At 45.0% G+C, this 12,080-nt stretch overlaps 1 protein-coding gene across 2 annotated transcripts in view; it reads right to left on the bottom strand.

The window, feature by feature from the left end:
- LOC142290357 (uncharacterized) overlaps positions 1 to 11,288 on the bottom strand; it is a 68,950-nt gene extending 57,662 nt beyond the window's left edge. Inside the window, exons 1-2 of one of the 2 annotated variants that reach the window (XM_075334323.1) lie at positions 11,034 to 11,288; positions 3,771 to 3,889 (exon numbers count right to left, since the gene is read on the bottom strand). In XM_075334323.1, the coding sequence (XP_075190438.1) occupies positions 3,771 to 3,889; positions 11,034 to 11,097 (183 nt within the window). In that variant the 5' untranslated portion in view covers positions 11,098 to 11,288. The remainder of the gene's footprint in view (positions 1 to 3,770; positions 3,890 to 11,033) is intronic. The other variant, XM_075334322.1, reaches the window with a different exon arrangement.
- Positions 11,289 to 12,080: the final 792 nt, after the last annotated feature.

Below are 12,080 nucleotides of genomic sequence, written 5' to 3'. Positions count from 1 at the left end.
ACCTGCACAACAAGTCCCAGAGTGGAGACAGTGACATGCTCTGCTCTGACACATAGTGTGCTGCATGTCACTATCTTTCTCCACTCTGGGACTTGTTGTGCAGGTGACCGGATGCTACATGTCACTAACTGTCTCCACTCTGGGACTTGTTGTGCAGGTGACCGGATGCTACATGTCACTAACTGTCTCCACTCTGGGACTTGTTGTGCAGGTGAGAGTGTATACAGTTGGTACTATGCAGCAGAAGTCACAGAGTGGGGCAGTTAGTGACATGTATCATCCGGTCACCTGCACAACAAGTCCCAGAGTGGAGACAGTTAGTGACATGTAGCATCCGGTCACCTGCACAACAAGTCCCAGAGTGGAGACAGATAGTGACATATAGCACACTATGTGTCAGAGCAGAGCATGTCACTGTCTCCACTCTGGGACTTGTTGTGCAGGTGACCGGATGCTACATGTCACCAACTGTCTCCACTCTGTGACTTGTGGTGCAGGTGACAGAGTGCAGACAGTTGGTCCCATGCAGCAGGACAGATGGCAGAGCACAGCGGTGACATGCCTGTCAGTGTCTTGCTGCTGGGAGGAGCAGATGATCACACTGCCCGACACCGGCCGCTCTCCTGACATCGCAGCAGAGCGGGCGGGTGGACAGTGTGAGCACATACTTAAGTGCAGGGGGGGATTCAGCTGAAGAACCTCCCCCCCTGTACTGCACACTGGCGCCCCGTGTCTCACCATCTGCAGGACGCCAGCTCCACACTGACGTCCTCCGGATCCTCCCCTCGATACTGGGCTGTGATGTGCGGTAGTCACCGCCCACAGCCCTGTCACTCAATCTGAGTGGTGCCAGCCTCCTCTGACGTACCCGTCTTGTTTGAGAGCCCGGAAATGCCGGGACGTCAGAGGATGCTGGCGGCCACAGCTCCAGGGGGTCATGTGACAGGCACTGAGCGTGCAGGATAGCGCCGCTCAGTGCCAGAACCGGAAACAGAAGCCAAAGGAGAAAACGCCTAGAAAGGTAAGTAGAACTCCTACAGAAAATAAAAAAAATGGGTGAACCACCCCTTTAAGGCAGTGATTGCCGCCAAAGGATTCGCAACAAAATATTGAAAATAAAAATATTTTGTTTGGGTTTGGTTTATTTGTCCAATTACTTTTGACCTCCTAAAATGTGGAGTGTTTGTAAAGAAATGTGTACAATTCCTACAATTTCTATCAGATATTTTTGTTCAAACCTTCAAATTAAACGTTACAATCTGCACTTGAATTCTGTTGTAGAGGTTTCATTTCAAATCCAATGTGGTGGCATGCAGAGCCCAACTCGCGAAAATTGTGTCACTGTCCAAATATTTCTGGACCTAACTGTATAGTCGGCACGTGACCACATGTATGGAAATCTCAAACTTACGGTTTTGTGACCTCCCTCTCCCTCACCAGAGAATCCTGTCAGCCTGCAGTGTGAAAACTGAGAAGTAAGCACTGTAACCCAATCCTATCAGCATGTAATATACTCACTGTCAGGATTCAGCTCTGCTCGCTAGTTCCAGCAGTCATCACATGGCCGCTCCACTCATTCGTGATTTTCATACTTGCATGTAACAACTGGCTTTTCTTTATACCTTTCTCATTGAACATTGAGAGAGTAATTAAGAGCAGCTCGTCATCACGTGACTGTAAGCGTGCAAATCACATATGGATAATTGGAAAAAACTCAGCACTGGACCCGGGGAGAGTAAGTAAAGAACAGGTGTTTTTTTTACACTGAACTAGGCCTCAGGGCAATAGTTTACTGAAATTGGAAAACTCCTTTAGGCCGGGGTCACACTTGCGTGTGACTCGTGCGACTATCGGATCGCACTGCCCGGACTGGCCGCAGCTCTCCTGACAGGAGCGGGTCAGAATCATAGATATACATACTGCGGAGCCGCTTCTGGCAGAAGAGAAGCCAGCCAGGCTTAATTTGCTGCCCTAGCCTTGCATCTAAATTTTGTGTCTTAAGGCCCCGTTACACGCTACGATTTACCTGACGATATGTCGTCGGGGTCACGGTTTTCGTGACGCACTTCCGTCGTCTTTAGCGACGTCGTTGAGTGTGACACCTACGAGTGACGCCAAACAATCTTAAAACTAGCGAAAATCGTTGATCGTTGACACGTCGTTCATTTTCAAAATATTGTTCGTCGTTTCGAACACAGCAGACATATTTCTACATTTGACATCCTGCCAACGACGAACAACATCGTTAGTTCGTCCGTCATCAGCGACGTGGGCGTGTCGTTACGAGCAATGCTCCACGCTTCCTCCGCTCTGATTAGTGTCACGCCAGGGTGTATGCTATGGACAATTATACGCCTCTGACGTTGCCGGAATCCTTGGGAGGAATGCTGTGTGACGGTGTCCACACGACCGCCTTGGTCAAACAATATATCGCTAAACGATGTAGTGTCGTTTGTGAGATGGGTACGTGTCACCACTACAAAACGACCTATGAGCGATCTCGGCAAATCGTAGCAACGATCTGGGCGTGTCACATTGCTAACGAGATAGCTAGCGATATCGTTGCGTGTAAAGCGGCCTTTAGGCTTCATTCATTTTTCATGTACATGTCTTATTTGTCTTTTTCATTGATTGAACAAGTGCTCATTTTAGTTTATGTGTGTTCAAATGTCTTTTTTATATATATTTTTTTAGCAGACAGACTGTCTACAAGAAAAAGAGAAACATGTCCAATTTTAATCTGTTTAGCAAAAAAACCTCTACCACTCAAGGGAATAATTCTGTCAAAAAAAGAAATCACTCGTATACCATCAATGTGTTATCCAAGTGCTGTTTTTTTACTTTTTTAGGAACAGCTTGTAATTTTTTCTTATTTTTTTTTTCATATGAGAAAACAAAAACTGATAAAAACAACAGACACAAGAACCAAAAATGGATGAAAATCAGATCCAGCACACCAATGAAAATCAGTCCTATTTTTCTCGGTAGCAAAAAATACAGATACTATATCTTTATGAGGCCTAAAGGCCGCTTTACACGCAGCGATATCGTTATCGATATCGCTAGCGTTCGTACCCGCCCCCGTCGGTTGTGCGTCACGGGCAAATCACTGCCCGTGGCGCACAACATCGCTAACACCCATCACATGACTTACCTGCCTGGCGACGTCGCTGTTGCCGGCGAACTGCCTCCTTTCTAAGGGGGCAGTTCGTTCGACGTCACAGCGACATCACTAAGCGGCCGCCCAATAGAAGCGAAGGGGCGGAGATGAGCGGGACAAACATTCTGCCCACCTCCTTCTTTCCTCATTGCGGCCGGCCGCAGGTACGAGGTCGTTCCTCGTTCCTGCGGTGTCACACATAGCGGTGTGTGCTGCCGCAGGGACAACGAACAACCTGCGTCCTGCTACAGCAATGATATTTGGGAAATGGACAGTGTGTCAACGATCAACGATAAGGTAAGTAAAATTGCTCGGTAACGGTCGTTCGTGCGTTTCACACGCAACTACGTCGCTAACGAGGCCGGATGTGCGTCACGAATTCCATGACCCCAACGACAACGCGTTAGCAATGTCGATGCATGTATAGCGACCTTTACTCGTAGTACCAATAGTACACGCCTGAAAAGTACAATAGGAAAAGGGAATACATACTACGATCTACTAGAAACATTTGAAAATAGCCTAAACAGCACATTGCTGAATGTATTCAAGAAAAAAACTTACATTTTTAATATGCTAACATTGTAATTAGTGCTTGGCCTGTGCTCACCTGATGGACTTCTCCTCTGATCAGAATATCAAGCTGTGAACACAGGGAAAACATTTCCAGCGCCACTTGCTTACAGCTCATTTGAACTGGCTGCAAAGGTTTCTTCACATTGACAATGACTTAAAACAAACAGAAATTGACTATTAACACAAAGCCATTTCGTTTTCACGTAGTATACACATTTGACATGCTCAAGCATTTTATGTGACAACTGCTGCCGGAATTGAGGAATTTGTGACTATCAACTGCTGTAAATTCTTTGACTGGTACTCAGTTAGGGTATGTGCGCACGTTGCTTTTTACCTGCTTTTTACCTGCTTTTTTGCTGCTTTTTCTTCTGCGCTGTTTAATGCCAAAATGGATGTGTTCTTCTATTCAAGCAAAGTCTATGGGAATTTGGGTTTCTTGTTCACACTATGTTGTTCAAAATGCTGCCTTTTTGTGGCAGAACTTTGGTCAAAAACTCAGCTTTGCAGTGCAAAACCCAAATGGCAAAAACAATTGACATGTTGCTTCTTTGAAAAGCTGAGTTTTTGACCAAAGTTCTGCCTCAAAAAGGCAGCATTTTGAACAACATAGTGTGAACAAGAAACCCAAATTCCCATAGACTTTGCTTGAATAGAAGAACACATCCATTTTGGCATTAAACAACGCAGAAGAAAAAGCAGCAAAAAGCAGGTAAAAAGCAACGTGCGCACATACCCTTATGCATCTGTGTATCCTAATTGCATTGGTCTTACCAATCCCCATCAACTTACAGAAAATTGCAACTTGGCTCCATTCAGGCTCTACAGGCTATGTGGCAACTTGTCTCTCACAGCGGGTGGACGGAAGCACCACTGAGCAACAAATCTGTGCATAAAATCCATATTCTGAGGTTTAGTAAAGATTCTGGAATCTACAACCTCAATCAGGAAGTTATAACATGTCTGTATATGCCATGACTTTCAATACTAGCAGAACTCCTTTACGGGGTATCTAAGAATAACTCCCAGGAACATTAAGCCTATGGCCGGGGTCACACAACCATAAATTCTCTCATTTGAGAGAATCAATCCAATTATGCTAGTGACACTTTGATCACAGCTGAATCTGAGTGTCGGATAAGACAATCAAAGAACACTTTGAGGAGAAAATGGAGAACAAAATGTCTCCATCTGCTCCATTTTGTGAGTCTGCAGAAATAGGACTGCACTAAGATGTCATCCGAGTGCAGTCCGATGATTTCCACTTACCAACTTGAATGGGTAAAGGCCCCGTCACACGCAGCGACGTATTAAAGATATATCGCCGGGGTCACGGATTCCGTGATGCACATCCGGCATCGTTAGCGACGTCGTTGCGTGTGACACGCACGAACGACCATTAACCATGGAAAATACTCACCAAAACGTCCATCGTTGACACATCGTTCCTTTTTTAAAAAAATCGTTGATTGTTGAGCACGCAGGTTGTTCATCATTCCCGAGGCAGCACACATCGCTACGTGTGACACCTCGGGAACAACGAACTGCAGCTTACCTGCAGCCGCCGGAATGTGGAAGGAGGTGGGCAGGATGTTACGTCACGCTCATCTCCTCCCCTCCGCTTCTATTGGGCGGCCGCTTAGTGACGCCGCTGTGACGCCGCACGAACTGCCCCCTTAGAAAGGAGGCGGTTCGCCAGCAACAGCGACGTTGCTAGACAGGTAAGTCCGTGTGACGGCTCCGAACAATATTGTGCGCCACGGGCAGCGATTTGCCTGTAACACACAAATGACGGGGCGGGTGCTTTCACCAGCGATATCGCTAGCGCTATTGCTGCGTGTAACACCCCCTTTAGTGACATCCAACTTGCCTATCAAATGTCATGCTGCGATTTTATTCTCATGTTGAATCAGAGGAAAAAAAGTGCTGCTCAGCACTGCCCCATTACATATTATTGGCCGAGTTCTGTGTGATAAAAAAATCGGACAGCAACTCGTCCTATATATGCGATAGTGTGCGCAAGCCCTAATAGTGATTTTTTTATTTGTGCTTTAGTCATTATTTAATTTGTGCCTTTTTTCATACTTAAAGGGGTTTTCCAGTGAAAGCATGTTGGAGCTGCACCAATCCGCATAATGGGGCATTTTATGGAGGGAACAGAGCAAAGATCGCACATGCGCACTGTTGCTCCATTCCCAACAGTTGGATCCCCATCAATCAATATCACAGGATAGGTGATAAGTGTTTTACCACAGATAACCGTTTTAACTTTCAGGGCTCATGCGCATGTTGCGTACTTAGGGTGGAAACACATCTATGCGAGTAAAATCGGTCCGACTGGGCTGAAAAATACTCGGCTGATTTTAGTTCACGTTAGGTGCGAGTGCAACGCAAGTGCGATGCTTTTTTCTCGCGTGTGTGTTGCGATTGTGATGCTAGTTTCATGCAACATCTTAATTAGATAAAAGCCATTACACATGTGTCATTTAATTAACCTATGGGAATGTGCTGTCACATTCATCTAATGCGCGAAGTTACTGCCACACTCGCAAATGTGAACGCTGGTGCGCGTGTGTGATGCTACTTTTAATCCCCTTCCATAGGAAAGCATTGGGACAAATGGTGCGAGAAACTCGCAAAAAAGCAGCATGCTGCGATTTTTTTCTCGGTCCGATTTGGACTGAGAAAAAAATCGCAGATGAGAGCTGAATCATTGACTAACATGTGTTCGATTCCAATGCTAGTTTTTCTCGCATTGCTCTACTGCGAGAAACTCGCAAGTGAGAAGCAGCCCTTACATGCATTTACGCTGCGTCTAGCACTGCAACGTAAATGCAAGCGTCCTGTGTCCCCTGCACAATCTATGAAGATTGTGCATGATACGTGCGCACGATGCTTTTATGAACGCAGTGATTCGGGTGCTAAAATTTTGACCCAAATCCGTGCGTTCATAAAATGAGCATCTCAATTATTCTGTGTATTCTGGATGCAGCTCCCACTCTGTCTATGGTGGGGACAGCAGCCATAGCGCATGAAATCGGCTTTTTTAAACAAAAAACCTGCATTCATTATGCAGTGTTTCTGCAGCGATTTGACGCTCACGTGTGCTGTCAAATCGCTGCAGAATATTCTGAGCCCTTAGGCTATCTGCACACATTGCTATTTTGCTGCTTTTTTTCATGCATTTTTCCTTGCTGATTTTAATTAATACTGCAAGGAAACCCACATGCCAGCATGTCTGTGAGAATCCTGACTTGCTGTGCACATGCAGCTTCTTTTTTCCATGCAGATTTTGTTGCAGAAATAATCTTCATTCCCAGCACTGACACTTCGCCTCAAACCCCGTGCATCCGGTATGGTCTGTGAGGCGATCCGTAGCTCAGTAACCCGGGGTTGTCATGATGATGACCCAGGGTTGCCATGGCAGCAAATGGGTCCCTGTAGTCGCATTACAGGGACCCAATTGCCAGGGAGAGGTAAGCGATCCTGTCCCTGTCTCCTGAATGCTGCAATTACGACTGATCGCAGCATTTAGGGGTTAAACTGCCGAGAGTGGTGCAGTCACCGCTCCGGGCAGTGAGGACCAGGTCTCAGGTATCAGCTGTAATATCGGCCAGAGACCCGATGGCAATTGCGGGGGTACAGCACAGGAACCCCCACGATCGCAATGACTAAAATAAAGCATGAAAAACCGCATGTGAAAAAATTAGCAAACAAACTAGATAAATAATGAGCGTTTTTTTTTGTCTGCTGCGTTTTTCCTGCCAAAACATGCAGTTTTGTGTTCAGAAAATCTGCACACAAATTTGCTACGTGTGCATGTAGCCGCAGAGGGCGTACCCATGATCCGTGTTAGCAGCATTTTGGACACAACTGTGTTGTGCAGTATAAGCAAAGTGGATGGGATTTACAGAAATCCCGTGCCCGCTGTGCTTCTTTATAAGGCCAGAATCACACTTGCTAGTGCCTCGCGTGTAACTCGCGCGAGTCTCTCATGGCAAAACCCAGCTTGGCCGCACACTCCCCTGACAGGAGCGGGTCGGTTGCATGTATCTCTATGCAACTCAGATGCTCCTGTATGCATAGTGTGCGGCCAAGCTGGGTTCTACTATGAGAGACTCGCGCGAGTTACACGCGAGGCACTAGCAAGTGTGATTCTGGCCTAAGGCTGCGTAAACTGACATGCGGCTTCCCGAGATGCAGCAGGTTGATTTATCCTTGCAGAAACGCGAGTGTTCGGGAAAACACAGTGAAATGACTCTGTCAGTGACCCTGATGGTGGGCACAGACAGTGCGTTCTCCCATACAGGACACTAGCATCTCCAGAACACAAAACACGCTGCGTCCAGAACACGAGGAAGCCTGATGGTGGTATTGTCTGTGTGCATGGTTTTCATTACTAAAATCTTTTATTCCTCATTCAGACTCCAGGCTTTTTGACATATGAGAAAAACGGATAGAGTTTGATCATTGATTTTTATCAGATTTCTGTCGGTTTCAACAAAGTTTAGTTAGGCTATGTGCGCACTAGAGATGTGAAGTTTCTCGAGAAAATCTTCTCGAGAAACTTCTGGGAGTGAAAGATTTGCTGACCTCCGGAAAAAATCCGCGGCAAAACCGCATGCGGATTTGCCGCGGATTAGCCGCGGATTTACCGCGGATTTGCCGCGATTTTGCCGCGATTTTCCCGCGGGTGGTTCCCTGCGGATTTTTGCAGTCTGTACTGCAGAAATCCGCGGGATACCTGCGGATTTAATGGACATGTTCATTTTCTCAAGAAACTTTCTCGAGAAACTTTTCTCAAGAAACTTTCTTGAGAAAAATCCGCACCAGTGCGCACAGCTTTTTTTTTTTCTCATAGAATTTCATGGGAAATGTCTGCACAAAGATTGCAGACATTTCTCAAGAAATTTCCGCGGCAAATCCGCGGGTAAATCCGCGGGTATTTTGCTCTAGTGCGCACATAGCCTAACAGTTCCAGCAGATTTTTTTCATTGATGAGAAAAAAAAGTATCTCCATCTTCTATCTATCAATTAGTGAAAAACGGATGACATCCTATTGCTGTCCGATTATTTTTTTTCACTGACCAGAACGAGGCTTTCATAGACTTACATTGAAGTGACCTCCGACTGCTCATAAACAGCTGAGACTGACCAAAGTGGCACTGACAGAAGATGAAGATGGCGGAGGGTGAGTATGAGGGTGCGCTTACATTTGCATATAAATCAGATGAGCGCTGTCCCATGTGTTATCAGATAGCACTCACTCCAACGTTATACTATGGAGCAGTGCCGATTCGGCATGAGAAAAAAAATAGCTCCATGCTGCATTTGGGAGCGTATCTTGCATCTCCCGCACCCATACAAGCCTATGGGGGAGTGTGAAACAGTGCACTGCATTGATGTCATACAAGTGCAGTCCGATATATGGAGAGACAGACAATGGAGAAGATGGAAAAATTAATCTATCCATCTTCTCCTCACTTGTGATCCGATTCTCATGTGCAAGAGACTTGGAGCATAGTAGATGATATCGGATCACGCTCACAGCAGGGTTTAAAGGGATATACACATCTGAAAGATCATATCCAATATGTAGTAGGTGTAATAATAATAAAATTAGCAAATACCTCCAATTAGAAATATAGTATACTTCTGATTCACTGTCACACTAATCTCATGTGCATGCACTGTAGGACCTTAGGTATCCATGGTTACGACAACCAGCAACTAACTTTGACTATATGCATGGTCAAAACTATAAATACCTAAGGTCCTGCAATGCCCTGCACCTGAGATAAATGACAGATAAATACATTTCTTATTGAAGGTATTTGCCACTATTATTATTATTGCTTCACTTACTACATATTGGGCTAGGATCTTGGAGATGGGAATTACCCCTTTAAGGCGAGTGTCATTAGCATAGTACATCCTATGCTGTATGATAGTCTGACCCCAGTCTAAAGGCCCCGTTACACGTAACGACATCGCTAACGAGATGTCGTTGCTGGTCACGGAATTAGTGACGCACATCCGGCCTCGTTAGCGATGTCGTTGCGTGTGACACGTACGAGCGACCGCTAACGATGCAAAATACTCACCAAATTGTTGATTGTTGACACGTCGTCCATTTCCCAAATATCGTTGCTGGTGCTGGACGCAGGTTGTTCGTCATTCCTGAGGCAACACACATCGCTACGTGTGACACCCCAGGAACGACGAACAACACCGCACCTGCGTCCTCCAGCAACGAGGTGGGCGTGACTTTCTTGCGGCTGCTCTCCGCCACTCCGCTTCAATTGGATGCCTGCCGTGTGATGTCGAACCGCCCCCTTAGAAAAAAGGCTGTTCGCCGCCCACAGCGACGCCGCTAGGAAGGTAAGTTCGTGTGACGGGTACTAGCGATTTTGTACTCCACAGGCAGCGATTTGCCCGTGACGCACAAACGACGGGGGTGGGTGCTTTCACGAGCGACATTGCTAGCGATGTCGCTGCATGTAAAGCCCCCTTTAAAGTAGGGGCAGGGGACCTAAATTATCAGCACCACTCCAACGGTGAAATAAAAAAAAACAAAAATGCAGGAATTTTGCTTTTAATAAAGGCACATAATGAATCGGAGCCATGAAGTACTATTTCAAGATCTCTTCCAATCTGGGTCTTGATTCTTTTACTCAGAAGGAGAGGTATATATATTTTCAGAATTAGCATATACTGTATACACATACTGAATATATACAAATATAGACAAGTTCTTTATGGGTATTATCTAAAACAGTGTTCCCCAACTCCAGTCCTCAGGATCCACCAACGGTGCATTTTTCAGGAATTCCTTAGCATTGCACATGATAATATGATCATCTGCACATCTGATGATTCCATCATCTATACAGTGTTATGGAAATCCTGAAACATGCACTGTTGGTGGCTCCTGAGGACTGGAGTTGGGGAACATCAGTCTAACCATGACCCCGGCTTAGGTAACTGAAGACATGAAGAGATACTGCACAGAAGTGACTAAATCACAAAATGTCAAGAAGGTACCAGAAGAAATTCTCAAAGTATAAAATGGCCAATATTAGATTTTTATCCACAGAATATGTTGGCACGGGGAAAGAATTTATTACTAGGAAGCATCGGTGTTCTAACTTTATTGTATATTCTGAGCCTCTACTTTCTCTATACACCGTGGTTATATATATAACATTATACACCGTACATTTCATAGAAACAAAGGCACAATAACGACACATCAAAGGCAGAAGAATGCAGAATACAGAATTAGCAGATCATCTACCTTTGCTACTTGAGTGGTAGAGGCAGGGCTGGCGCAGGGGCTGAGACTGGCTCACAGCAGCCATCCTGAGGCAACACACAAATTAGAGAAGGGCACAGAAGGGCTTGTGCTCATCACCAGGAGCGTATCTGGTGGTCGGTGGGTGTACTATCAGCCGGATGGGGCTGCTGAGCTGAACGCCGGGCGGCCAATGGCTGCTCATCTGCAGTAGACATGCTCCCTGCTCAATACATCTGCCTCAGAACAAAGGATGGAGAAAAGACAAGCACTTCAGCCTGTAACGCTCTGCATCATTCTTCAGCCTTCAGCAGTATATATATATATATATATATATATATATATATACACACATATATATATATATATATATATATATATATTTTACCAATTGATTTTGGAGATTACGCCCTGCTCCTTTGTTTATGTTAGAAATAAAAAAAAATAATCAGTTTGCAGCACGCAAGAATAAAAGCTTTGAAGATTGTATTAGTCTATGTTCACACTTAGCGCTTTTGTTGCATTTCTGTATTAGGCTATGTGCGCACTTTGCGTCATCCTAGTTGCAGTTCAAAATGCATATTTTGGCAGAAATTGCCTTTGCCAAAGTTGCTTTTGACCATCAAAACGCGTGCGTATTTACTGCGTTTTCAGCGCTTTTTACTTGCTTTTTCATTGCCTAAAGTCAGATGCGTTTTGAACACAAAGACACAACAAAATAAAGTTTTAACATACAAACACTATGAAAAAAAGGGGGAAAAAAGAAAAGACATATAATTATTTAAATCATAATAAAAATAGTTATATTTAATGAAATTATAGCGGTTTTATACTATTTTTGCCAAAAATATCATTAATTAAATAATTTTCTTTTTCTTTTTCGCTCCTAATTGGGAGACCCAGACAGTGGGTGTATAGCTACTGCCTCTGGAGGCCGCACAAAGAACTACACTTAAAAGTGTAAGGCCCCTCCCCTTCTGGCTATACACCCTCCCGTAGGAGTACGGATTCCTCAGTTTTAGCTTTGTGCGCAAGGAGGTCAGACACGCA

The sequence above is a fragment of the Anomaloglossus baeobatrachus genome, chromosome 2, assembly GCF_048569485.1.
Source record: "Anomaloglossus baeobatrachus isolate aAnoBae1 chromosome 2, aAnoBae1.hap1, whole genome shotgun sequence".
Lineage (NCBI taxonomy): Eukaryota > Metazoa > Chordata > Amphibia > Anura > Aromobatidae > Anomaloglossus > Anomaloglossus baeobatrachus.
The sequence above is the reverse complement of the archived record's forward strand: the minus strand, read 5'-3'. Positions and strand labels throughout refer to the sequence as shown.